The sequence below is a fragment of the Octopus sinensis genome, linkage group LG6, assembly GCF_006345805.1.
Source record: "Octopus sinensis linkage group LG6, ASM634580v1, whole genome shotgun sequence".
NCBI lineage: Eukaryota > Metazoa > Mollusca > Cephalopoda > Octopoda > Octopodidae > Octopus > Octopus sinensis.
In genome coordinates, this window is record NC_043002.1 from 84044796 (window position 1) to 84072531 (window position 27736).

General features: G+C 37.6%; 2 protein-coding genes across 6 annotated transcripts in view; one reads left to right on the top strand and one right to left on the bottom strand.

The window, feature by feature from the left end:
* Window positions 1-389: 389 nt before the first annotated feature.
* LOC115213505 (putative gamma-glutamylcyclotransferase CG2811) lies at window positions 390-26470 on the bottom strand. 3 transcript variants are annotated; one of them, XM_036504114.1, is made up of 5 exons: window positions 26465-26470; window positions 22624-22631; window positions 15559-15598; window positions 15281-15505; window positions 7198-7593 (listed from the first exon to the last, which is right to left on the bottom strand). In XM_036504114.1, exons 4-5 carry the CDS (start codon window positions 15473-15475, stop codon window positions 7315-7317), a joined length of 474 nt encoding a protein of 157 aa, XP_036360007.1. In that variant the 5' UTR covers window positions 15476-15505; window positions 15559-15598; window positions 22624-22631; window positions 26465-26470; the 3' UTR covers window positions 7198-7314. The 3 variants fall into 3 exon arrangements, with proteins under 3 accessions (XP_036360008.1, XP_036360007.1, XP_029638373.1); XM_036504115.1 differs by lacking the exons at window positions 7198-7593; window positions 22624-22631; window positions 26465-26470 and adding an exon at window positions 390-789 and having other exon boundaries at window positions 15559-15730; XM_029782513.2 differs by lacking the exons at window positions 22624-22631; window positions 26465-26470 and having other exon boundaries at window positions 15559-15713.
* LOC115213024 (B9 domain-containing protein 2) overlaps window positions 13712-27736 on the top strand; it is a 31731-nt gene continuing 17706 nt past the window's right edge. For 2 of the 3 annotated variants that reach the window (XM_029781923.2, XM_036504113.1), the window contains exon 1: window positions 23167-23300. The gene's annotated coding sequence lies outside the window, so the exon portion shown is untranslated. Of the gene's footprint in view, window positions 13729-14228; window positions 14240-23166; window positions 23301-27736 lie in introns of those variants that run through there. The other variant, XM_036504111.1, reaches the window with a different exon arrangement.

The window sequence follows — 27736 nt, forward strand, 5'->3', positions numbered from 1 at the left end:
TCCACATAAAACTATATTTAAATGGCCAGAATCTCTGATTTATCAAAAAAAATGCTGTTTCAATGAAATATTAATGCAAAATTAACACACTAAATACTCTTGTAATTAATGGTTGTTAATGAGTGCAGGTATAGCTGTGGGGTTAACAAGTTTGCTTTGCAACTGTGTGGTTCCGGATTTGGTCCCAATGAATAAGACCACCACCTGGTCCTTACATGTCTTCAGCCAAGTTCACTCTATTGAAAGCATTCTGAACAAATCTATGGCTTGAAAATAACTTCTCCTAACCTCCTGCTAGTCTTATAGTATCCATAAAAAGTCAAAAACCCTAGTTTTTCCCCTTAGACTATGCCATAAAAAAATAAAATTATATATAACTGAGACATCAATAAAAGTGGTAAAATATATTTAATTTATCTTTAATTCTTATAATATCAAATTAAAATATAATTTTATATAAATGTATGGTTACTCTTATATGTATGTAAGAGTTAACATTAGAGTTGAAAGTTAACTTTCCATTACTTCAGATGGATAAAAAGTATCCTCTTCAGTATCCCCGTTATATTTATCCTCTTCAGCACAGTTATCGTTGTTGTAATTATCAAGTAATTTTAGGTCTAGAAGTTTAGGCTTAGGTCTCTGAAGAATATAGCACCAGGACATAAAACTATTGTTGTTGGAAATAACTGATATCTTTTCACGTTTGTAGACATCTGGATGTAGTTCAAACTCATCAAGTTGCTTGAGCATTTTCTCATCTACTTCATAGACTTCACCAGAAATAAACTGCAAAGAATACAAAAGTTATTGTAACACCACCAAGGAAAAGCAATTCTTGAAACATGTATGTTGATATTCATTGGTTAATCTCATCACAGCCCTAAGGTAAATTTTCCAGAAGTTCCAGAATACAGCAATTTTTAGACAAACACACAGAGAACAAGACTCAGTAAATTACCACTGACCAAATACCATTCATAAAACATATGTTGACTAACACAGTGCAATTTGGAGAGTGGAAACTTTGTTCTGAAGCCAGATATGTGTATGTGCATACACATGTGCATCTGTAAACTACTGTATATCAGTGTTCAGGAAATACATTGATGGACACTTCAATTTTCATTGTACCAATATGCATATATGTATACAAGCAAAACACAAAATCACAGCATAAGTACTTTTGGCATGACTCCTGTCACAAACATTCTGTCAATTATGCAAATACTACTTTTATTCTTTCACAAAGTTGTCTTGTTTCACAAACTACAATCCTAGATTCCAAAATACCTTATTATTTGGATGATTAGAGAAACACTGTTTCTAGCATGGGTGCAAGGCAAGAAATTTCAGGAAGGGGTTTGATTACATCAACCTCATTTCTTGACTGGTACTTTAATTTTATTGGTCCTGCAAAGATGTAATGCAAAATTGACCTTAACAGTATTTGAACTCGAATCATAAGAAGTGTGAACTGAATACTGCAAAACATTTTATCCAACACATTTTCAATTCTGCAAGTCTTTGCATGCTTAGAGACATAAGTCTTTCTGCTACAAGCTCATTTTACAAGCTGTTCGCAAAGATGATTGCTGAATGGTTATCTCTACAACTGGTTTAACAGCAGCTAAGAGAACAGGCAGGGTTCAGAAAGAAGTACAGCACTATAGATCATATTTTTACTCTAATGCAGTTGCTGGAATGAGCAAGAGAGTACCAGTTGTCTCTATGCATTGTGTTCATTGATTATGAGAAAGCCTTTGACAACATCAAAATCAACACAGTACTGCAAAGCTCTCAGTAAACATGATGTGATGATGCAGAACGTCATCCTCCTTAGGGAAGCAAATACTGGGTGCCTAATGTTTGTGACCTGTTATCCTCAGTAGTGAATGTTCTGGTGAAGAAGGGTGTCAAGCAAGGAGACACCATCTCTCCTACGCTTTTCATGCCATGTCTCAAAATGGTCATTTGAGACATGAAATGTAATGGAAGCATAAGGATAAATGGAGAGCTGCTCACCCATCTAAGATTTTCTGATGACATAGCGCTGATAGCATCACCCAAGCATGATCATTGCCAGGGACACTGACTGGCCCCCATGCTGGTGGCATGTAAAAAGCACCATTCAACCGTGATCATTACCAGCATCACCTTATTGGCACTTGTGCTGGTGGTATGTGAAAAACAACATTCAAGCGAGGGCATTGCCAGTGCTGCTGGACTGGCTCCTGTGCAGGTTACACATAAAAACACCATTTGAGTATGGTCACTGCCAGTACCGCCTGACTGGCCCTCATGCTGGTGGCATGTAAAAACACTCACTACACTCTCAGAGTGGTTGGCATTAGGAAGGGCATCCAGCTGTAGAAACTCTGCCAGATCAGATTGGAGCCTGGTGCAGCCATCTGGCTTACCAGTCCCCAGTCAAACCGTCCAACCCATGCCAGCATGAAAAGCGGACGTTAAATGATGATGATGATGATGATGATTGAAAACTCTGTTCAAGAAGTAAGTAAAGAATATGTTCCAAAATTTTAATTCTGAATTTAATTTTTATTATAAAATTACATCTCTCAACAGCTAAATGCATCTGTTTTGGCTTTAGAATTATTGCATATATGTTCAAATGTTTTTCATTAAATCAAACCTTTTACTTTCTTTTTTCTATTTTTCATCATTCTGTCAAATACTTGAAATAGGAAAGTGGGACAAAATGAGTAATTTCCAATTTCTTGTAATTTTTACCCTATCTGTTTGAAACCATTACATTGCAAGTATTGCATGCCAATTCCATATCCCAAAGGCCTCATCTTTGGGAGTAAAAATTGGTCGGTATAGTTGTTGAAGTTGTGAGAGTTTGAAACATAAGATGACAGATACTCTTTTCCAAAAGTTTTGTGTCGACTTTGAGTTGACTGTAACTGAAGTTGTTAATAGAATATCTGGATAATTTTTGGTGGTTGAGGCAAGTGAAATCAATCAAAAGCAAAATCGAAATCAAAATCAAATTCGATGACTGGCATCCGTGCTAGCAGGGTGCAAAAAGCACCATACGTGATCATTGACAGAGCGGCTAAGCGGCTTCTGTGCCAGTGGCACTTAAAGGGCACCATTCGAGTGTGATCGTTACCACTGTCGCCTTACTGACATTTGTGCCCGTGCTAGTAGGGCGCCAAGAGCACCATCCGAGTGTGATCATTGCCAGAGCAACCAACTGGCTTCCGTGCCAGTGGCACGTAAAAGGGCACCATTTGAGTGTGATCATTACCAACGTCGCCTTACTGGCACCTGTGCTGGTGGCATGTGTAAAAGGATTACCAGTACTGCCTGACTGGCCCCCGTGCCGGTGGCACATAAAAAGCACCCACTACACTTTCGGAGTGGTTGGCATTAGGAAGAGCATCCAGCTGTAGAAACTCTGCCAAATCAAGATTGGAGCCTGGTGCAGCCATCTGGTTCGCCAGCCTTCAGTCAAAATCGTCCAACCCATGCTAACATGGAAAACAGACATTAAACGATGATGATGATAATTCTTTTCTCACTTGGATTCCACATCAATTTTTACCCACACTAATTTCAATTTCATAGTTTTCAAGTATCAAAAAATGATGTCTAAAATGGGATAAAATGAGTAATATCTAATTTCAATAATTTCCTCTCTTTAATTACATTGTGCATAAATATATATGGAAGAAAGCCACTCCAGCAGATCATGAAGAAGCTATAGTGAATATTTTATGTTGAGTTTTAAGATTTAGTCAAGTTTCATTAATTTCATATCATGTGTCATTTTTCTTTGTTTCTCTTTCATTTGATCAAGATATTTTACACTTTTTTTGCATTTCTGATGTCTAAGGATGGATACAGATGTGTATAAATCTTTTTCAAATGTAATTCCAGAGAAATGAAGAGGCTAATTTACCTTATCTTGTCTTACTCATTTTGTCTTTTATATGCTCAGAGAACAGTGATAATTTTCTGAAATAATGTTTTGGATATGTTAGAGTGCTTTTACTGAATTTAGAGAAGGTCAATTTGCTTAGCTGATATTTTTTTTTTTTGTAAGATAGTGAACATTCTCTCATGCACCAAATGTCAATTGCTAAAAAGCATTCGTGAAGTAAAATCATGTAGCAACACCGAATGGCAGTGCCCCAGCATGGCCACAGCTCGTGAGCTGAAACTAGATAAAATGATAAAATGATTCATAAGAAATATATTTGTTTTCAAAGTTAAAACTGCTGTAAATATTACTCATTGTGCACCCCCAACCACTCCTACTAGAAAGTGAAAAAGCAGATTTTTATGGGAATAGCTGTCCCATATAAGTTTGAATTTCTGTTTCTATCGGGTTTTTCCCCTTCTTTTGTGCATTACAAAACAATGAAGGGAAGACTTTTGAAAAAAAAAATCTTTAAAAATCCATGTCTTTTAAATGTTGGTTTCCCCACCCCTTCACACACACATGCATTGTGCCTTTGGAACAGCAACAACCACTAAAATGACTTTCATTCTTTTTTGTAATATTCTATCATTTAATCATATTCTACATTCAGAAACATTTGAAAAATTTTAGCACCTCTCCTTCCTTCATTGTACTTTTCACAATGAAGGAAAAGTCAAACACTGCAAGTGGATGTGTGGAAAACAAAATTTGAATTTTTAAACATGTATCTTATAAAGTGACATTTTCAGTTGTTTATTTAAAATAACTCATCAAATTCAATTACACTGAGATTTAAATTTGGTAATTTTCCAAGACTTTAATTCTTCCATATAAGGGGCCCACCAAACTTGAAGTGCCTCAGACCACCCATTGTTTAAATCCAATCTTGACTGTAGAACAACTGAAAGATTCATGAATTTCAAATAGTCTTCTTATATTGTAATTTCATTTACATTTAGGAGGCTTTGTAAAAATTCTATTGCGCTATTATCAGTTTCAGCCAGAGGTTGTGACCATGCTGGGGCACTGCCATTACTGCTAATGTTTGTTTATTTTAGACTCACTTCCCAGTCCTGTTTTCAGAATTGGTCCTGGTGAAGAAATGAGTTGATCAGGGCTGTTCTTCTTTGCGTTTCTTGCAGTGATGTGTGATGGGGATTTATCAGCTCTATCAGATAGAAATTTGTTTAATTTGTCTTTGAACACATCCATATCTACATCTGAGGCTTTTTGGCATAGTATTGAAAAGTTGCGAGTCTATGAAGCCTATTCTGATACAATAATGGACTTTACTCTGCGCGCCTTTCATCCTTCCAGGGTCGATAAATTAAGTACCAGCTACGCACTGGGGTCAATGTAATCAACTTAATACCTTTGTCTGTCCTAGGAAGATATGTGATGAAGTGGTGAAGCCTGATTTCAGGATTCTCAACCATATAGAGATGACAAGGGACCAGTGACTGGTGATTTGTGGTTCTCAAGAAGACCCACCAAATTCAGCAAAACTAAGTTCTAGAAGCACAGTGTGAGCACATGTATGCACAACTGGACCTTTGCCCAATTTCCTCCTCAAAACACCACCACCAGTCATCTGCCTAATTACACTGTTTCCTTGATATCAGTAATCTTTTAACTACCCAAAATCATTTCACTCAGTATGCATCTTTTATGCTTAAATTGTTCTTCCCAACCCACCTTTTCTATCACCATATTTTTCACTCTCCCCATGTGCTATACCTATCTCTGTTCCTACACACTCTGGCAACTGACCCCACCATATGTCATTTCTCTCTGTTACCCTTTCCCTGTCTACTGTCTCATAATTATTATTCTGTTGCTATTCATTCATCTATTCCTCAACACCTGTTTATCATTCTTTACACTGTGTAACAAAATTTAAAATTTTTTAAAATCTTTTTGGCTTATCAGTAAGTGCTATTTCCTATTTACTTCTATCTAGAATTACTATTATTCCCTTCAAACTTTGCTTATGTAACCAGGACATCAATGTTTTGAAACTAACCTATTTTCCATTACATTTCAGAGAGATTCAGCACTGAGTTGCTGAAGCAGAAATATCATTGTAGCAAATATTCTGTTTAATATCACAGACTTGCTTCACCTTAACCACTTGAGTATGTCCTTTAGTGGCTGACAATATATACATCTCTGATCATGAGCAAGAGTAGTGAGAGAGCATTATGGCCATGTATTGAGAAGGATTCTTTGGGATTTGAATAAACATAACAAATGCAAAGTTTGAAGGAAATATTAGCCATTTTTCATACTTTCTAGGAATAGGCAAATAGGAAATAACAGTTGCTACCCAAGGACAAAACTCATGTTACACAGTGTTATATTCATCCTTGGCAGCGAGTTGGCAGAATCGTCAGCACACTGGGCACAAAACTTAGAGTGATTTATTCCATCTTGTTATGTTCTGAGTTCCAATCCTGCTGAAGTCAACTGCTGAAGAAGCGTAGTTTTGTGGTTAGTTTATTCAGCTTATAATAATAAAGTTGTGAGTTCAATTCCTAGTGGCACATTGTGTCTTTGATCAAGACACATTACTTCATGTTGCTGTAGACCTCTCAATCAGCAAAAATGAGTTGCATCTGTAATTCAAAGGGTCAGCCTTTGTGTGTCACACTGAATCTCCATGAGAACTACATTAAGGATAAACAAGTTTGTGGAGTGTTCAGTCACTTGCATGTTAATTTCACGAGCAAGCTTTTTCACTGATTGAATCAACTGGGCACCTTATCATCATAAATGATGGTGAACCAGTTATTATAGTCATGCCACTTAACTCATTCCCCATCCCTCACTTTCCCATAGAATGTCTATCCACCTACACATTTCTTGTCTCCATTCACTTCATACCTGAAGGGCCACCCAGACACATTATCCTCAACATTTGTATTTTTTCCCCAGCTCCACCCAGATCATCACCACCTTCTCTTTCAAAATATGAGTAGCTAAGAAACCTACTAGGGGGACTGTTCTTGTTGGGTGGCAGATTTAATCAGTCACCCAGTTTAATACTACCACCTGGTCCTTACATGTCTTCAGCCAAGTTCACTCTATTGCAAACATTCTGAACAAATCTATGGTTCGAAAATAACTTCTCCCTTTCTCCAACTAGTCTTACAGTTCCATAAAAAGTTAAAAACCCTAGTCTTTCCCCCTTAGACTAAGCCATTAAAAAATAAAATTATATGTAGTTGAGACGTCAACAAAAGTGGTAAAATATATTTGATTTATCTTTAATTCTCATAAAATAAAATTAAAACATAATTTGATATAAATGTATGGTAACTCTTATACGTATGTAAGAGTTAACATAACATTAGAGTTAGAAGTTAACTTTCCATCACTTCTATTGAATAAGGAGAATCATCTTTAGTACGCCTCATATATTTATCCTCTTCAGCACGGGTATTGTTGTTGTAATTATCAAGTAATTTTAGGTTTAGAAGTTTAGGCTGAGGCCTCTGAAGAATATAGCACCAGGACATAAAACTATTGTTGTTGGAAATAACTGATATCTTTTCACGTTTGTAAGTATCTGGATGACTTTCAAGTTCATCTAGTCGTTTGAGCATCTTCTCATCTACATCATAGACTTCACCAGATATAAACTGCAAAACATATAAAAGTTATAATACTACTAAGGAAAAGCAATTCTCGAAACATTTATTTTGATATACATTACTTAATTTTATCCCAAATTTAAGGCATTTATATATATTGTGCTTAACTACAATCACTCAGGTAAATTTTCCATAAGTTCCAGGATACAGCAATTTTTAGACAAACACACAGAGAACAAGATTCAGTAAATTATCACTAAACCAAATACCATTCATAAAACATATGTTGACTAACACAGTGCAATTTGGAGAGTGGAAGCTTTGTTCTGAAGTCAGACATGTGTATGTGCATCTGTAAACTACTGTATATCAGTGTTCAGGAAATACATTGATGGACACTTCAATTTTCATTGTACCAATATGCATATATGTATACAAGCAAAACACAAAATCACAGCATAAGTACTTTTGGCATGACTCCTTTCACAAACATTCTGTCAATTATGCAAATACTACTTTTATTCTTTCACAAAGTTGTCTTGTTTCACAAACTACAATCCTAGATTCCAAAATTCCTTATTATTTGGATGATTAGAGAAACAGCTGTTTCTAGCATGGGTGCAAGGCAAGAAATTTCAGGAAGGGGTTAATTGATTGCATCAACCTCATTTCTTGACTGGTACTTTAATTTTATTGATCCTCCAAGGATGAAAGGCAACAGTATTTGAACTCAAATCATAAGAAGTGTTAACTGAATACTGCAAAACATTTTATCCAACACATTTTCAATTCTGCAAGTCTTTGCTTGCTTAGAGAAATAAACTTTTCTACAACAGGCACAAGGTGTTGAATTTTGTAGGGAGAGGAGAGTTGATTACATTGACCCCAGTGTTCAAGTGGTACTTAATCTATTGACTTGGAAAAGATGAATGGTAAAGTCAACTTCAGCAAAATTTGAACTCAGAATAGAAAGCCAGAAAAATGCTGCTAAGAATTTTGTCTAGCTTGCTAACAATCCTGGCAGCTCACCACCCATTGCTTAGAGAGACATGATGAAATGATTTGATATAAAAATAAAATTAAAATGACATAAGACTACAATAGAAGACACTTTATCAAAGTGATGCTCAGCAGGATTGAAATCAGAACCCTATGGTTGCAAAGTGAAATTCTTAATGACGTAGACATGCTACAAGTTTGTACTTGCCACTTGTAGTGGACAGAGCGATCATTGTAACCACCCTGCAGAGATTTTCAAACTGGACCCTAAAACCTATGCATTTCTGCCTTTTATTAAGAATTATAAATTCCAAGAGGAGTGTACCAGAAACATTGGCACATCAGCAAAAATGCTTGGCAGTAATTTTCCAACCCTCTCATGTTCTGAATTCGAATACCACCAAGATCAACTATGCCTTTCATCTACACGGTGTCTATAAAATAAAGTACTGGCCATCTACTAGAGCTGATGTAATCGACTTACTCTCCTCCTCTAATACTGCTGGTCTTGAACCAAAATTTGAAGCTGTTAAAGATGGCAAACTGGCAGAATGTTAGCAGGCTGAAAATACTTAGTAGCATCTCTTATGGCATTACATCCTAAGTTCAAAGTCTGCCAGAGTTAACTTTCCTTACATTCTTTCAGGATTGATAAAATAACAATAGGTTGAGCATTGAAGTCAAGGTAATGTACTAGGCCATCCCCAAAATTCAGGCCTTGTGTCTATCGTAGAAAGGATTATGAATTATAAATTTTCATCTTGTTAACATTTCTGCTTGCAAGTTCAAGTTTGAGAAAATGCGCACCTTTCCACTTTTTGTTTTAACATTTATTCTCCCTTCTCTCCAAAGACTTGTTTCCAACTAGCAGTATCGCCCGGCGTTGCTCGGGTTTGTAAGGGAAATAACTATATAAGCATTTTTAGAGAGTTACTTCCCTTATATAACCCGAGAAAAAAATCATTAAAAATGCGGAAAAATGATGGTAAATTTTTTTTTAATCGTAGACTCATCATAGACGCACGCTAATACCCAGAAGGGCTCGATATGAATGATGACTATAAGATACCTGCTTTTGGTTAAACTGCACCGCAAAATGTGGGAGTAGTTAGGAATCTAAATCGGAGGAGACAGAGTCTCACACACACAACTTCAATTTTATATATAAAGATATCCTCTTGTTTGGTTTCACTCCAAATGTTTTATCTTGACATTAAGGAAGATAGATGTCATTTAGAACATATATTATTTGCTTCTGATAGACATTAATTAAAGGCCAAAATTTTAGCACCGACTGTCAAAACTAAAAGGCTGATAACTTATTCTTTTTAACTTGGTTTGACAAGCTATAAACTATAGTAGTTCTCTTGATTTGAATGGCTAAACTACTTCTGATATTTTGATTCTTTTATCAAGAAAAGTATTTATAAAAAAAATTTTATGAAGTAAATCTTAGTAAGTTAAGCAAAGTGTTGCATTGTTAATCTTTGTACTGATAAAATCCTATTTGTAATCAACACTTCTAGATATAGTTTGAGCTATTCTTCAGATGATAACACTATTTATGTATACTGTTTATATTAGGCGGATTGATGTCTTCATCTTTCCTGTTGATTTCACTGTTGTATCCTCCAGCCTTCTTCAGGTGTCTTGTGTTGAACTCAGTTGTTTTATCAGAATTTTGAACCCATCCCTTTATTTGATCTGCAGAGGTCCACTATTCTCATTACACTCTCTGTGTTTTCTGACTTTCTTTTATTTACTTCACTCTCTTTACTCTTTTACTTGTTTCAGTCATTTGACTGCGACCATGCTGGAGCACCACCTATAATCGAGCAACTCGACCCCAGGACTTATTCTTTTGTAAGCCCAGTACTTATTCTATCGGTCTCTTTTGCTGAACCGCTAAGTAACGGGGACAAAAATACACCAGCGTCGGTTGTCAAGCAATACTAGAGGGACAAACACAAACACACAAGCACACACACGCATATATATCATCATCATCATCATCATCATCATCGTTTAACGTCCGCTTTCCATGCTAGCATGGGTTGGATGGTTCAACTGGGGTCTGGCAAGCCCGAAGGCTGCACCAGGCCAGTCAGATCTGGCAGTGTTTCTACAGCTGGATGCCCTTCCTAACGCCAACCACTCCGAGAGTGTAGTGGGTGATTTTATGTGCCACCGACACAGATGCCAGACGAGGCTGGCAGACGGCCACGCTCGGATGGTGTTTTTTATGTGCCACCGACACAGGTGCCAGACGAGGCTGGTAGACGGCCACGCTCGGATGGTGTTTTTTATGTGCCACCGACACAGGTGCCAGACGAGGCTGGCAGACGGCCATGCTCGGATGGTGTTTTTTTTTGTGCCACCGACACAGGTGCCAGACGAGGCTGGCAGACGGCCACGCTCGGATGGTGTTTTCCTATGTGTCACCGGCACAGGTGCCAGACGAGGCTGGCGAACGGCCACGCTCGGATGGTGTTTGTTACGTGCCCTCAGCATGGAGGCCAGTCGATGCGGTACTGGCTACGGTCACGTTCAGATGGTTTTCTTATGTGCCACCGGCACTGGTACCATAAAAGGATACAAATAGGATACGAATTCCATTGATGTACATCTATTTTGATTTGGTTTTGATTTTGATTTTCACTTGCCTCAACAGGTCTTCTCAAGTGTCACAATAAGGAAGGTATGCACAGGTGGACTGACTACGTCCCAGGTAGGGGCCACGGGATATGGCTTCACTAGTCTTGCCAGGTCTTCTCACGCACAGCATACTTCCATAGGTCTCGGTCTCTAGTCATTTCCATGGTGAGACCTAACGTCCGAAGGTCGTGCTTCACCACCTCGTCCCAGGTTTTCCTGGGTCTACCTCTTCCACGGGTTCCCTCAACTGCTAGGGATTGGCACTTTCTCACACACCTATCTTCATCCATTCTCGCCACATGACCATACCAGCGCAATCGTCTCTCTTGCACACCACAACTGATGCTTCTTAGGTACAACATTTCTCTCAAGGTACTAACGCTCTGTCGAGTAAGTACACTGACATTACACATCCATCGGAGCATACTGGCTTCATTCTTCACGAGCTTACGCATGTCCTCAGCAGTCACAGCCCATGTTTCACTGCCATGTAGCATAGCTGTTCGTACACATGCATCATACAGTCTGCCTTTTACTCTGAGCGAGAGGCCTTTAGTCACCAGCAGAGGTAAGAGCTCCCTAAACTTTGCCCAGGCTATTCTTATTCTAGCAGTTACACTTTCAGCGCACCCACCCCCACTACTGACTTGGTCACCTAGATAGCGGAAGCTATCAACTACTTCTAGTTTTTTCCCCCCGGAAAGTGACGGAAGTTGTTTTCTGCAGATTTTCGGAGGTCAATGCTCCTGAGCATCTGCCACATACAAAAACTATCTTCCCAGTTAGCCTACCTTTGACATTGCTGCACCTCTTATGTGTCCATAGCTTACACTGGGTACATCTTATAGAGTTTCTACCTACACCTTTTCTACAGATCGAGCAGGGCCATCTTCCTGAGGATATTTGTGGATTGTCTACCTTTCTACTTATTAGTACTTTGGTTTTAGCTAGGTTGACTCTAAGGTCCCTCGATTCTAAACCCTCCTTCCACACCTGGAACTTCTGCTCCAGTTCTGATAGTGACTCAGCAATTAGAGCGAGGTCGTCAGCATAGAGGAGCTCCCAAGGGCAGCCTGTCTTGAATTCCTCCACAATTGCCTGGAGGACTATGATAAATAGGAGGGGGCTGAGTACTGAACCCTGGTGGACCCCAATACATATATACAACGGGCTTCTTTCAGTTTCCGTCTACCAAATCCACTCACAAGGCTTTGGTCGGCCCAAGGCTATAGTAGAAGACACTTGCCCAAGGTGCCACGCAGTGGGACTGAACCCGGAACCATGTGGTTGGTAAACAAGCTACTTACCACACAGCCACTCCTTCAGTCGATTTTTTTTGTGAATTATTTTAATGTCTTGCTTGGGATTGAACTCAAAACCTCTAGGTGGCTGTACAGCATTAACCAATTCGTTTTGACTCGAAAAAATGTACACACTGAATTCTGTAGTTTTCGTGGGGTGTTACTCTGAAAATTTACCCTTGTTTTCCGCGAAAAAAAAAAATCCGATTGTTTTTGTTTTTTTCCTTAAAGAAAATTGTGCTGGTGAAAAGATCAATGGGGTTGGGGGTGAAATTTCTGAGGCTTCCACCTCACCCTGTTTTTCGGACCAAAACGGTTTTCACAACTCATTAGCTTTCTCTTCTCATTCTCTTGTCAACTGACACGTGATCACGGAATCAAGTCAAAACGAAAGAGAGCCATTATTTCTATCATATATCGCAATAAAATGAACAAATATAATAAATTTTATTTTTAAAAAATAGATTAAAAACAATCAAGAATTCACAGAGGAATCGTTAAGTCAATATTTCGGGACCCTTGTATTGGGCTGGTACCACGTAATTTCCCTACACACACTGAGTTCTTAAAAATCTAAAACTTTTTAGGGGCGGAGGTATAGAATACTAACCGTTTCGCCAAGAAAATTAAAATCAATTTTATGTTTAGATTATTTTGTGTTTCGAGATTCACTGTTCCAAGAAATATATACCGTAAATCCTCAAGTATAATCTGCATTTTTTCCCCAAAATTTAAAGGTCAAAATCTCTAGTGCGTATTATACACGAGGTTAAAAAAATTATTTTCTAAGCAATGTTCAAGCCTCTATTTGCTGTCCGGCAATGTTTATTCAGACACAAATTTTGTGATGTTGGGCGCGAAAATACCTTAAGCTAAGCCTGAAAGCAATGAAGTCATAAAAGAATCATCTATAACTTGCAGTAAGCAACATTTATTAAACATTATTACTGTTATTTCTTTATTTTCTGCAAACAAAATGCACAAAAAAGCTATACGTTTGCATTATGTTATATATACAATAATAATAAAGGACGTTATCGTATACATTTTTACAAACCAAGGACGTTATATAGACCTCCTTGACTCAAGTTAGAGAAGGGGTGCGTATTATACACAAGGTTTAGGCTTTTCAGAGGTACAGCCCCCTAAAAATCCCCTGCGTATTATACTCGAGGATTTACGGTGTTTATAAAGTAACAAGTTTCAAAACGAAGCAAAAATTATAAACTTTTCAATAATTATCAAGCACGTGTAATACTATATATACATCTAAATTGTTACCATATACGAGTCATGTATTGTCAATTTGTAAGTACATTATTGTTTCAATACTTTATAATTTATATTTTACTGAAATGAACTGTTTGCCTTGTGAGAACCACCAATGGATATCACTGCTTGTTTGGCAAACTTAATGGCAACAGGTTGGCGAGGCACGTTGGGAACTATTATCCCTCCACTTCCAAGTTCATTTCTGAATTTGGCAGGAGTTATAACCAAAAGACGGGTTCACATGGGGCCATTATGGTAATTGTTCCTGACTGCTATTCAGTCACAGTATAAAAACAAAAAAAGCTGATGACAAGCTGGAGTGTTGACATCATTTATTTAAACTTTACACGTTTTCATTCATAAAATAATAATAATAAAAAAATCAAATGAAAAATGTCATGTATATTATTGAAATATAATATAGATGGCATCTGTCATTCGTGTGATTTTCTGAATTTATTTACTCGGTAAGTTATAATCCAGAAAAAGTCACCAATTCGGTGAACTCCGTTACAGTACTTCGGTCGATCAACCATTTATAACTATGGTAAATTTACTTCCTGGTTCGTCAAAATTTACAAGTCAAAGAATAAAATATAAATAAAACAAAGAATAAAATGTTAAATCTAAATTTCTCAAAGTTGTTAAGCGTATTTTTATTTCCTGTAACTGTTTAATTTTTTGTTTACTAGAAATAAGGGATAAATGGCAAACCGAGGAGTTAACTTATTTCTTTATTGCCCACAAGGGGCTAAACACAGAGGGGACAAACAAGGACAGACAAATGGATTAAGTCGATTACATCGACCGCAGTGCGTAACTGGTACTTAATTTATCGACTCCGAAAGGATGAAAGGCAAAGTCGACTTCGGCGAAATTTGAACTCAGAATGTAACAGCAGACCAAATATTTATTTCTTTACTACCCACAAGGGGCTAAACACAGAGAGGACAAACAAGGACAGACAAACGGATTAAGTTGATTACATCGACCCCAGTGCGTAACTGGTACTTAATTTATCGACCCCGAAAGGATGAAAGGTTAAGTCGACCTCGGCGGAATTTGAACTCGGGGCGTAACGGCAGACGAAATACTGCTACGCATTTCGCCCGGCGTGCTAACGTTTCTGCCAGCTCGCCGCCTTAAAAACAATTACGAACTTGCCGAGGAGTTAACCGACAAGAAAAAGTTGGAAGATTACTGCATTAGATTATTAGTCTTGTTACGGTTGGAGCATCTTTGATCACATATCGAGAAAGACCCAGGGCTAAACAACAACGTAAACACGAGTGACGTATATATATATATCGAAACTATGTAAAATGCATCGGCATTCGTACATTGTTTAATGTCTCATTTTTCAAAACTGAAATTACATTAATTTAATCTTGAATGGGATCGTGGATTTTTTCGGTTTGAACGGCAGTTTTTAACATAATTTCTAAGTAACTAAAGATCCTGGATCGTTAAAAAATACAATAAAATAAATTTGGTGTATTAACACTTACGTTTCCTTTCCCTTCAAATGGTAACAGAAAAGGGATGTTATATTGAGAAGCAACGACCAACGGGTATCGAAGGGCAGTAGTTGCATCGCCTATAAATTTAGCCAAACCATGTGTTACATTTTCTAACACAAAATGATTGGGTTGACCACGTTTGAGTGTACCATAGACGAAGACACGTTCCAGTTGAACCGTCATGATCAGAAGTAAACATACAATAAAGGATAGGGCGATGTTTCGCAAAACTTGTGCTACGACAACCGAAACGTTGCCAAGGATAGTAAACAAATTAGAGCAATCCTTCGATATAACTCGACAAAACTTTGACAATTCTACACTTCTTTTCGGATATCTTCGTGACCTCTGTAACAGCTACTGCGAACTCTGTGTGTGTGTGTGCGCGCGCGCTTGTTCTTGTCTCTGTGTGTGCCTGTTCTATCACGAAGATATCCGATGTGAATTGTCGAATTGTCACGGAAACAGCCGAGTGTTTGTTTTGGTTTTGTGGAAGGAAACATTTGCTTTGAAGTGAGAGAGGAAAGTGAAAGATGTATGTACGTGTATATGAAGAATAGTGTGTGTACGTGTGCGCGCGCGCGGTTTTTCTTTTTATCAGCACACAAACACATACACCCATTATCTTTCATATACATGTACATACATATGCATGCACCTTTTTTGTATGTGTATGCATATGTGAGTGAAGGTGTGTGTTCTTGTGTATGTATTTTTTGACACATTTGTGTCATCATCATCATCATCATCGTTGAACGTCCGTTCTCCATGCTAGCATGGGTTGGACAGTCCGATCAAGGATCTGGGAAGCCGGAAGGCTGCACCAGGCTCCAGTCTGATCTGGCAGTGTTTCTACAGCTGGATGCCCTTCCTAACGCCAACCTCTCCGTTAGTGTAGTGGGTGCTTTTTACGTGCCCCCGGCACAGGTGCCAGGCGAGTCTGGCAATAGCCACGATTGGATTGGTGCTTTTTACGTACCACCGGCACGGAAGCCAGTCAAGGTGGTGTTGGCATCAGCCATGTTCGGATGGTGCTTTTTATGTGCCACCGGCACGGAAGCCAGTCAAGGCGGCGCTGGCATCGACCACATTCAGATGGTGCCTTTTAGGTGCCACCGGCCCAGGGATCACAACTACAGTTTCCATTGATTTTTGATGTTGGTGTACTTGACTCAATAGATCTCCTCAAGCACAGGGTCGAAACGGTGTTTCTTTACTTGCCACCTGCACAGGAGTCAGTCCAGCAGCACTGGCAACTGCCGGGTGCCAGTCATAGGATTGGTTCAATTTCGATTCCGATTTCACTTGCCCCAACAGGTCTTCACAAGCAGAGTTTAGTGTCCAATGGAGGGAGGTTGGCATGGGTGCCAGTCATCGGATGAGGTTCGATTTCGACTTCACTTGCCTCAACAGGTCTTCGCGTGTCCAAGGAAGGAAAGGCATGCATAAGTGGGCTGGCTACATCCTTGGCAAGGGACATGGGATGGACTCACTTGTCCTGCCAGGTCTTCTCACGCACTGCATATTTCCAAAGGTCTCGGTCACTAGTCATTGCCTCGATGAGACCTAAAGTTCAAAGGTCATGCTTCACCACCTCGTCCCAGGTTTTCCTGGGTCTACCTCTTCCACGTATACCCTCAACCGTTAGGGATTGGCACTTTTTCACACACCTATCTTCATCCATTCTCGCCACATGACCATACCAGCGCAATTGTCTCTCTTGTACACCACAGCTGATGCTTTTTAGGTCCAACTTTTCTCTCAAGGCACTTACACTCTGTCGAGTATGTACACTGACATTACACATCCATCGGATCATACTGGCGTCATTCCTCGTGAGCTTACGCATGTCCTCAGCAGTCACGGCCCATGTTTCACTGCCATGTAGCATGGCTGTTCGTACACATGCGTCATACAGTATGCCTTTTACTCTGAGCGAGAGGCCTTTAGTCACTAGCAGAGGTAAGAGCTCTCTGAACTTTGCCCAGGCTATTCTTACTCTAGCAGTTACACTTTCAGCACACCTAAACACTGAAGATGTACAGAAAACAAGATTCCATCACATGCCAGGGGGAAAAACTAGAAATTGTTGATAGCTTCTGTTACCTAGGTGACCAAGTCAGTAGCGGGGGTGGATGCTCTGAGAGCAAAACTACTAGAATAAGATAAGAATAGCCTGGGCAAAGTTCAGAGAGCTGATAACAAAGGGCCTCTTGCTCAGAGTGAAAAGTAGACTTTGATGCATGTGTGCAAACTGCCATGCTACACGGCAATGAAACATGGGCTGTGACTACTGAGGACATGCATAAGCTTGAAAGAAATTAAGCTAGTATGCTCCACTGCACGTGTAATGTCAGTGTACATGCACAACAGAGTGTAAGCACCCTGAGAGAAAAGTTGGACATAAGAAGCATCAGATATGCGCTGGTATGGTCATGTGTTGCATATGGATGGGGACAGTTGTGTGAAGAAGTGTCACACCCTAACAGTGGAAGGAACCTGTGGAAGAGGTAGACCCAGGAAGACCTGAGATGAAGTGGTGAAGCACAACCTTCAAATGTTGGGCCTCGCAGAGGCAATGAAAAGCGACCGAGACCTTTGGAGATGTTCTGTGCTTGAAAAGACCCAGCAAGCCAAATGAGATTGTAGCCATGGCCGATGCTATTAGAAGACCTGTTGAATCAAGTGAAATTGTTGTCATGGCCGATGCCAGTGCTGCCTAGTTGGTACCTGTACTGGTGGCACATAAAGCACACCATTCGAGTGTGGGTGATGCCAGTGCTGGTGGCACGTAAAAAAGCACCATTCAAGAGTGGTCGGTACCAGTGCCACCTGACTGGCTCCTGTGCTGGTGGCACGTAAAAAGCACCACTACATTGCCGGAGTGGTTGGTGTTAGGAAGGGCATCCAGCTGTAGAATCCTTGCCAGATCAGATTGGGGCCTGGTGCAGCCTCCGAGGTTGCCAGTCCTCAGTCAAACCATCCAACCCATGCCAGAATGAATAGCAGACATTAAACAGTGGTGATGATGACTAGTTACAAAATCATTAAATTATGCAATTATCTTTTCCCATTCAGTTTTTTCACTGTAATTAAGTAGGTCATAATTGTTCCCTTATCTTATATGAAAAGGTTAAAATCCATTTCTTATTTGATTTTGTAGATTATACACTTTTTTTGTTGCTTCATTATTACAGGTATATCTCATATTCTTATTTAGTGATTAAAGAAGCAACTTTTTTTCTTGAAATTCAGAAATCAAATTAATGTATAATTAGAAATGGATTTTCTTTATGACGTTTTGGAATAATTATTCTTCCTGCAAGTCCCATACCTGCTTGAGAAGGAAGACAAGTTCTCATGCTTGGCTTGTTACTATGGAAACAGGCATGAATGTGTCTGTGGTTTATGACTGTTCTAAAATTACCCAAAATTTGCAAACTTTAAAAGCTATTAACTCTGTATTGATTGATTTATGGTAAAAATGAATTTGAAGTCATTGATTAACATATAGAACTATATTATTACACTGAATATGATATCAATTCAAACAGAAATTGAAGAGATTGAAAACTGGCAGTCAAAAAGATCCCAGAACGGTGATTAAAGACATGTTATCTCATCTTTTATTCCGATATAATGTACCTAGGATTATATATTGGGTTGTCCGGAAAGTTCGTGCCAATTTTTAAAGGAAAGAAAAAGTTCAATAAATACTTGTCATTACATTTTTAATCAACCAAATATGAACCATTTTGTTTCACAATGTGTCTCCATCTTTCCTTAACTTGAAAATACCCTCTTCCCAGAATTGAGGTGGTTTCATGGCAAAGAATTCAAGATATTTTTTTATGTCATCCAAGAAATTGAAATTTTTACCATTAAGACTATTTTTCAGAGACCTGAATAAGTGGAAATCCAAAGGAACAATATCTGTTGAATATGGAGAGTGGGGTAACACATCCCAGCCGAGTTGCAGCAATTTTTGTCTGGTTCCCAAAGCATCAAGTGCCGAAAATGAACTTTCTTATCTTCCATTTTAAAGGGTTACAGAATTAACACAGGTTATAGGAACATAAATCTTCTTCCACAAAAAGATAGCTTAAACTGTGCTCTAAATGGAGGTGTAGTAAAATCCTATTTTATGGACTCAACCATGTTCTAAAATAAGTCAAAAGGTAAGCTACTATAAATCGGCATGAACTTTCCGAACAACCCAATATTATACTATAAAATGATTGTGGTGAGATATATGAATATCTGCTCTTCGTTTTTGATGGAGAAGAGAACAAGTTGTGCTGGAAGTAACAGTTAAAAATAATATTTCATGCAAGCGTTTCATATTTTATATAGCTAGTTTAATTTCACTTAAAAAAATACCCAGCTGGAGAGGCTGAATGGTAAGAAGTTTACTTCCCAACCACATCGTTCTTGTGTTTGTGGTACCTTGGGCAAGAGTGTTCTACTATAGAAACTGAAAAAAAGCCCATTGTATATACATACATACATGTATATACATACATACATACATACATACATTGTATATTCATACATACTTATGTAATTACGTATGCACACGTGCATACATATATACACACACACACACATGAGTCTGTGTTTCCCCCCTACCACTTCTTGAAAATCAGTGTTACTGTATCTATGTCCCTGTAACTTAATGGTTTGGCAAAAGAGGGAATAAGTACTAGGATTGAGAAAAAAAAAGCACTGGGTTTGATTCATTCAACTAAATTTCCTCAGACCAGTGCTTGACTATGGCCGTAGTCTAATAATAACTTTTAAATAATCATACCTATGAAAGTGCACTGCCCACGTACCCACTAACTTTGTTTCCTCATAACTTTCAGAAAAATATCTTTCAGATAGTGTGGATTACTTTAATATTGAATTTGGTTGGTTGGTTGGTTGGCATCCTTTTTGTCTCGGGAAACAATGGAGTTGCACATAAAATAGTCTAGTCCGGCTTTTACATTTCATGTCCTAATACATTTCCTGCTGTAGCTGTGTAGTCCTATCCTGGACAAACACTCCCTCTGGCAGGTGCCGCAAATGTAGCGAAGACTGTTTCTGGCTGGTTGTAATGTCATAGTTTCTTGTTGACGTCTTTTCTTGTCTTTCCATTTCTCCTCTCTCTCTCTCTCTGTCACTCCTTTGTATTCCCTCTTTTACGGTACGTTGCCAATCTCCACGATTGCTGGCAACTGCTTCCCAATTGCTAATATTGATATTGCAGGCCTTCATGTCCCTTTTGCAAACATCCTTGTAACGTAAGAACGGTCTTCCCAATATTGAATTTAATGGGGAAATAATGGTATGCATGCATACAAGCATACTGATACACATCCCATATATCTACAGGGTGGTACTTGAAATTTTGAGAAAATTTACAATGTTTGTCAGTAGGTAATGTGTGCACGTCGTCCACCTTTTTTTTTCTTTTCCACATGAAAGTCCATTATAATCATAATCTATGTAAGCTGAAAGTGCTTGTAGAAAATTTTATACAAAAATCCTTATGTTTCTGAAAGTTATGAGGAAACAAAACCAACATGTGAATTTTCCAAAACTCTTCTCATCCCCGCAAAAAATTTTGCAACAGAATCCAATAAATTCAAAATCTACGCCATCTGAAGCATATTTGTGAAGAATTTCATTACAAACTATCCATTTTTCTGAAAGCTACAAGTTTATTCATTGCTGATTATCAACAATTATGATTTTCATTCAACTTTCATTAGTTGTATTTCCCCTCATTTTCTCTCACTTTATCATTATATGTACATAAATCGAAAGATCACATTTTTAGTTGGCCAAATAACCATGAAGAGATTTTTTTCATTGATTCAAAGAGAAACGGGTGATACCTGGATTGCAATGGTGGAACATAGGCTTTGGTCACCTTGTATGATGGCCAAACGGGCTGCTCCCCTCCTTAGATGTATCATATCTTTAACTACAGGAAACATACATATATAAAAATGGTCACCTTTTGCAGTCCATATACACTACACACCCAACATCTCACTATTGCGGTGGCAGCATAGTTAAAACAGGAATGACTGCTGCTTCTCTTCAGCACATTCTTTAAAAAAATTGCACCTTTTTAACAACTTTTTAATCCACTCATTCCTTTGTAATATAAAAGTCAAATCTCTTTTTTATTTATTTATTTTATTTTATTTAAAGGCCTTGGAAGAGCTTTCTGGATTCATTACTTAATTTGACCTATTCCCCTCGTTTTGAACTATATGTTCATTCTCCTATAATGTGTTTGAGACCAATGGCATCTGGGGAGTGAAAACAGTGACATCATAACTTCCTATCTGCATATATTAACAGAATATTTTGCATGTGTTAGAAGAATTGAGAATACATTAACACAACTCATTTGTTGATAACTGAAAGTGAAAAAATACATAAAGTTTATTAACCCCAGGCTCTGTTGTGGCATAAACAAACATAATTACCTCATGAATGTCTGGTGCAATACAGTTGTCTCCTATAATTTGTAGATGATAGTCCATTATATATTGCAAAAAAGAAAGTTTTATTTATTTATTTATTTATTTATTTATTTTTGTGTTTATTATGAAGGTATTATTAGGTGATAGGTTCACAGAATCTTTAGAGTGCCAACCAAAAGGCTTTGTGGTTTTTATTCCAGTTTGTTACATTCCAAGTTCAAATCCTGTCGAAATAAACTTTGTCTATCACCCCTTCTAAGATTAATAGAATACCAGTCAAGTACAAGGATTTATGTAATTGACTAACATTCTCCCCAAAATTGCTTGTTTGTACTTAAATTGCAAATAATTATGGTGTTATATCGTATGTGTCATTGAGATTGCCTACAAAAACTGATGGATTTTATATTTTCTGTTAAGGAATGTCATGGAGGAAAACTAAGAAAAAGAAATTATTTGTGTGAAGCAGAAAAAAGATATAAGAAATTGCAAATTGTAACCAAGAATCATCAAAATCTATCAGATGGGGCATCATTTATTTTTTGTTTGACAACTGTACAGCATCCACTCTGCATCTTTAATGACTTGCTATATACCTTCAACCCAGGAAGTAAAGACAGTACTCAGGTCATCCAAAGTGGAATCCTCTGGATCAGTGTTTCATCAGCAAAGCCATCATCTATATCCACTGGGTTCCCTCTTGATAGATGATCAACAAAGAGTACTTTTTGTAGGTTTTGAGGGAGTTCAAGAAGAGATTTTGTTACAAAAGGCCAGAGATCTACACCAGGGCAAAGCACCAGTCCACGATTCCATCCTAGCAACCAGCTACATGATTGGGATCCTCACCTTCCTCTCTCTCTGAGTTTTTGGTTGTTCCCCAAGCTGAAGAGAAGATGAAGGACACTGTGACAAGGGTCCTGGGGAGCTACTGTAGGGTTTTCGTGATGGAGCACTACAAGTGCATTGAAGTCAGAGTTTTGTACTTTTTTGAAAGTAATAAATGTCTCCTGAAAACATTTCCAAAACTCTGGAATGCGCCTTGCATATGTAAATAAATGTGTTTGGATCTACTTTTTCCTTTTTGAAACTAACTCCCAAAGTTTAATTTGCGTATATAGTAGTTCTAATTTCACTCGATTATCCCACCCTCTCAATTTTGAATAGCTCTTGAAAACGTTATAACTTTGGTTAAAAAGTAGGAGCAAAAAAAAGTACTTTTCCTCATCTTCTCCCATATGGCTTGGTGCATCGAATATGTGCCTAAGACCTAAAAAAAAGTCTAACTGGATGGTTTGAAAATAAGAATAAATTTAGTGTAACATATATTTTGTATTTTCAATAGATTTTAGAACCTTAATTTGATTTCCTAAAGTTTTTATACGAAAATAAGAATGTTACTATGGATACTGCCGCCATAATTGACAACAGCCGAAAATGGATTCCATTCGATACATTTGCTTACATTTCTCTAATTAGCGCTTTTTTAATCCGCACATAATTCGATGTTGACTTCATTAAAATAGGTAAGCTTAATGATAAATTATATACAGAAATAGTTTGCCTCAGGAAATTATTAAAACTATTAGGTAACCGTGCTATTTATATTTTGAATATAATGGTTGTTTAGATTTAAGTTGGCTGTGATCGAGCTTAGTTAAGGATAACAAAAACTTCCAGCCTTGACTATCTCGTCTTTTTGCATATCTAGAGCAACATTATCGAACGTATCGTTCATTGTTTTAAGACGGGAGTGAGTAATCAAAGGGGGATTTGGCTGAGTAAATGCAACAGGTGAGCGATCGCGTATAGACTGCTCCTACAGCACGTTTAACAGTCATTTCAACCGTGGGTTTTTTTTTTCATTGAAAATAAAAATGAATGAAAAATTTATTGATAATAGTTATTAAGTAGATATATTAAGCATTTTGTCATCTAATTTGAATGTAGTGAGTGGTAAATAAGACGTTCATTGATTGAAATAATTTTTTCAAAATGGAATTAACAATTAAAAAAAATTCGTATCGAAGTTTTGGGATAGCTCTCAAGGAATTTTGTGTGTGTGTGTGTTTTAGTAATCCTGTGTTTCATACAAGAATTATATGTTTCTCTCACCCATATACATCCCACTTTTTCACTCAGATATTTTTCTTTATCATTCTCCTACATATATTTTAGTTTTCCCTTCGCTCATATATACGTGTTTCTCTTTCTATATGCATCATTGTACATACGCAGCTGGCTCGTTCTCGCTCATATATACACACACACACCCATGTCACAAATGTTTGCATTTTCCCAGAAGAGACTATTGATCTAATCGATTTTCTGATTATTCATCTGAAAATATGGTAGTTTATATCTCGTCACGTAGGTGACCCAAATGAACAAGATCAATAGATCTATGGTTCCAGAGATATCCCATTCAACCATAGGGGCATTTGTGCTAAAGAAAGTGATGATGATCGACACCTAGTCTCTCTCTCTCTCTCTCTCTCTCTCTCTCTCTCTCTCTCCTAGATGAAAAGCAAGAGACATTAGGGAACTAATAGCATACCTGCACAAGTGCCCCGCCCCTAGCTTTGTTCCTCATGACTTTCAGAAAAATATTTTTTAACGAAATTTTCTAGAAATACCGTTCAGATGGTGTAGATTACGATTACATCGGAATTTAATGTGTGTGTGCGTGTGTATAAAATAGTGGGTGTGCTGACAGTTATTTTTTTTACAAAATTTCAAGTTTCATTTTTATAATAATAATATAATAATAATGAAATTATTGTATACAGTGCTCAGGTGCACCACAACTTGTCAGAAAGTGCGTATAAAGCATATGCAGTAATGTAGAAATGTCTGGAAAGTGAACAATGTATGAGTCAGATACATGCTTGTGTGTGTATGGAGGGGAGAAAATCAGGTGTAGTGTTGGCGAATCTCAGGAAGCATGGAAGTTTTGAAGGATGCAGTGCTCCGACAACTAACAACCGATGCCAGCAGTTTGTTCCATGCTTCAGCAACTCTCAGCGTGAAAAAATGTTTCCTGAAGTCATGGGAGCTGTGCTGTTTTCTTACTTTGTAAATATGTCCACGGGTGTTAGACGGGTGGAGTTTGAAGAGGTGCTCAGAGTTATTGTTTGTGCGATGGTTGATAATTTTATGGGTGTCTGCCAAGTCAGCTGCCAGACGTCGGAGTTTCAATGTGTCCATGCAAAGGGAAGTAAGGCATTCAGGATATGGCAAATATATTTATGATGTGGGATCAGTATGTAGGTGCGTGCGCCTATCAAATTATAGTTGTTGATTTTTTTCCACATTAAATTCCAATATAATTGCTATCTATACCATCTATCAGGTATTTGTAGAAAGTTTCATTTAAAAAATATCAATTTACTGAAAGTTATGAAGAAGCAAACTCGGGGTGGAGGCACACTTGTGTATTTATTCCCTGATACTTGCTCAAACTCTCCTATGAACTAAGTGTTGCCAATGTAGTCCAGCACTAGTTTCTGGATCATACCCAGTTATGCCTTGGCTCTGCTTTGCCGATGTCTACACTTCTCATTCTGACATACGATGTTTAATCTTATGAAGTGCATTGAGACCTTGCTGCATTCTTACCTCTGTCCAGTTTCTGTATATCTTTAGATTCTGATGGTGGCCACAGTAAAAGTAGATATAAACTTGATCTGAGGGCAACAGTTGTTATTCCTTTGCCCTTAGCAGTGGGTGCTATGCATCGCAGCACAGTGTTTTAGGGTTCTTACTAGACTTAACAATTTTATCTATATTAAATACTTTTTCTGAATTAGAATGTAAGACAGGGTCACAGAATTCAATATAGTTGATGTTAAGAAAAGGACTTACAATACCTATGGCTAATGCTTTTGCTCCACACTACAGAAAATAACATAAAAAGAAAAAACTAAGCAAAATAAATAGGATTTCTATTATCAATTCAGTCAAATGTAATTGGAGGCAGTTGCAAACTAGCTTTCTGCCAGCATTTTTAGATGAATTTTTTCCCCTTTTATTGAAGAGAACCACTTCAGTATTCCTTATGTTGATTTATTTAATTATTCTTTGTCATATGGCAGAGTGGTTAGAACATCAGATAGAATGCTGATTTTGTTCTGAAGCTCAGTCCTCTGAAGTCAGCTTTACTTTACATCCTTTCGAGGTTGATAAAAAAAAGGTATCAATCCAGGGCAGTGGATTGGCAGAACTGTAAGAACATAGAGCTGCACAAGCCTTCTAGGATTTTTTCTGGAAAGGTAGCAAGCTGGTAATATTGTTAGGACACTGGACAAAAAGCTTAGTGGTATTTCTTTTCGCGAGCTGGCAGAAACGTTAGCACGCCAGGCGAAATGCGTAGCCATATTTTGTCTGCCATTATGTTCTGAGTTCAAATTCCGCCGAGGTTGACTTTGCCTTTCATCCTTTCAGGGTCGATAAATTAAGTACCAGTTACACACTGGGGTCGATATAATCGACTTAATCTGTCTCTCTGTCCTTGTTTTATCTCCTCTGTGTTTAGCCTCTTGTGGGTAGTAAAGAAATAGGTATTTCTTTTGGCAGTATGTTCTGGGTTTAAATTCTGCTGAGGTTGACTTTCTCTTTCGTCCTTTTGGGATCGATTATAATAAGTACCAGTCAAGCACTAAGGGTGGGGAAGGGTCTTGATGCAGTTGACTAGCTCTCTTTCCCACAAATTTCAGTCCTTGTGCCTATATTCTTTTATTCTTTTACTTGTTTCAGTAATTTGGCTGGCTATGCTGGAACACTACTTCAAAGGGTTTTAGTTGAACAAATTGACCCCAGAATTTTTTCTTTTTAAGTCTAGTACATATTCTATCAGTCTTTTCTGAACCACTAAGTTGTAGAGACATAAACACACCAATACTAGTTGTCAAGCAGTGGGGGTGGGGCGAAAACACAGACACAATGACATACATACATATATATATATATATATATTATATGTATATATATATATATATATATATACTCAAAATAAGTAACAAGAATGACTCTGGTAATTTGGAAAACCTCTATAATTGGCTGATGAGTACTCAGCATTTTAAAACTGTTGTAATACTTACAACATTTAATAAAATGATGTAGTACGAAACGATCGTACCAAATTACCGGAGTCATTCTTGTTGCTTATTTTGATTATAATCACCCCAAGGATTTTTATGGATAACACCATACAGAATTCTGGTGCATCTAAATTAAGTACCATATTCATTTGAATCTAAATTTTTGCTGAACTTATATATATATATATATACACACACACACATATATACAGGGTGTCCCAGAAGTCACGCATCACCCTGGCTTTTTAAAAGAATACACCCTTACTGATTTCAAAAACACGTTATTGAAATTAATCATAACAAATGCTCAAATTGAGCACTCTCTACAATAAAATATGCTGAAAAAATATAATAAAGTAAAATGCTTTAATTATTTTAAATAAAAACTAGAATGGTGTGTAACATCTGGGACACCCTGTATATATAATACAAAGTAGAGGAATTCCCAAACGCATAAGTGAAGATATTCAATCAATGCATTTGAATCAGATATATTTACATACACCAACATAAATCATGCATGTATAGGCATAAAGATTCTCCAAGGGTAGAAAGAGTACAACCAAACATACATAAATATATAGGAGAGATATAAAAGCATATAAAAATACATATAAAATCACATATGAATAAGGATTACCTGTATAAAGTTATGCGTGATAAATATACAAGGTACAAAATGAATGAGAGTACGTCATCTTGATGATGGGGACATCACATATATGTACTCCTGAAACAGCCGTAGATGGAACACCCTCCTATTTTTCGGATCCTTTATATTTATTTTTCTTAACCTTGGTATCTTGTGTCACTTTTATCTCATATCTTAGATGTCTTAGAAATTTTAGACGATTTAGGTGATC

Excerpts from the sequence above, each read along its gene's own strand:
- LOC115213505 (XM_036504115.1), bottom strand. The coding sequence starts at position 15,475 with ATGACGGTTCAACTGGAACGTGTCTTCGTCTATGGTACACTCAAACGT. Across the intron at positions 790-15,280 it reads CATTTGAAGGGAAAGGAAAC|TTTATTTCTGGTGAAGTCTA; the intron begins GTAAGTGTTAAT and ends TATTCTTTGCAG.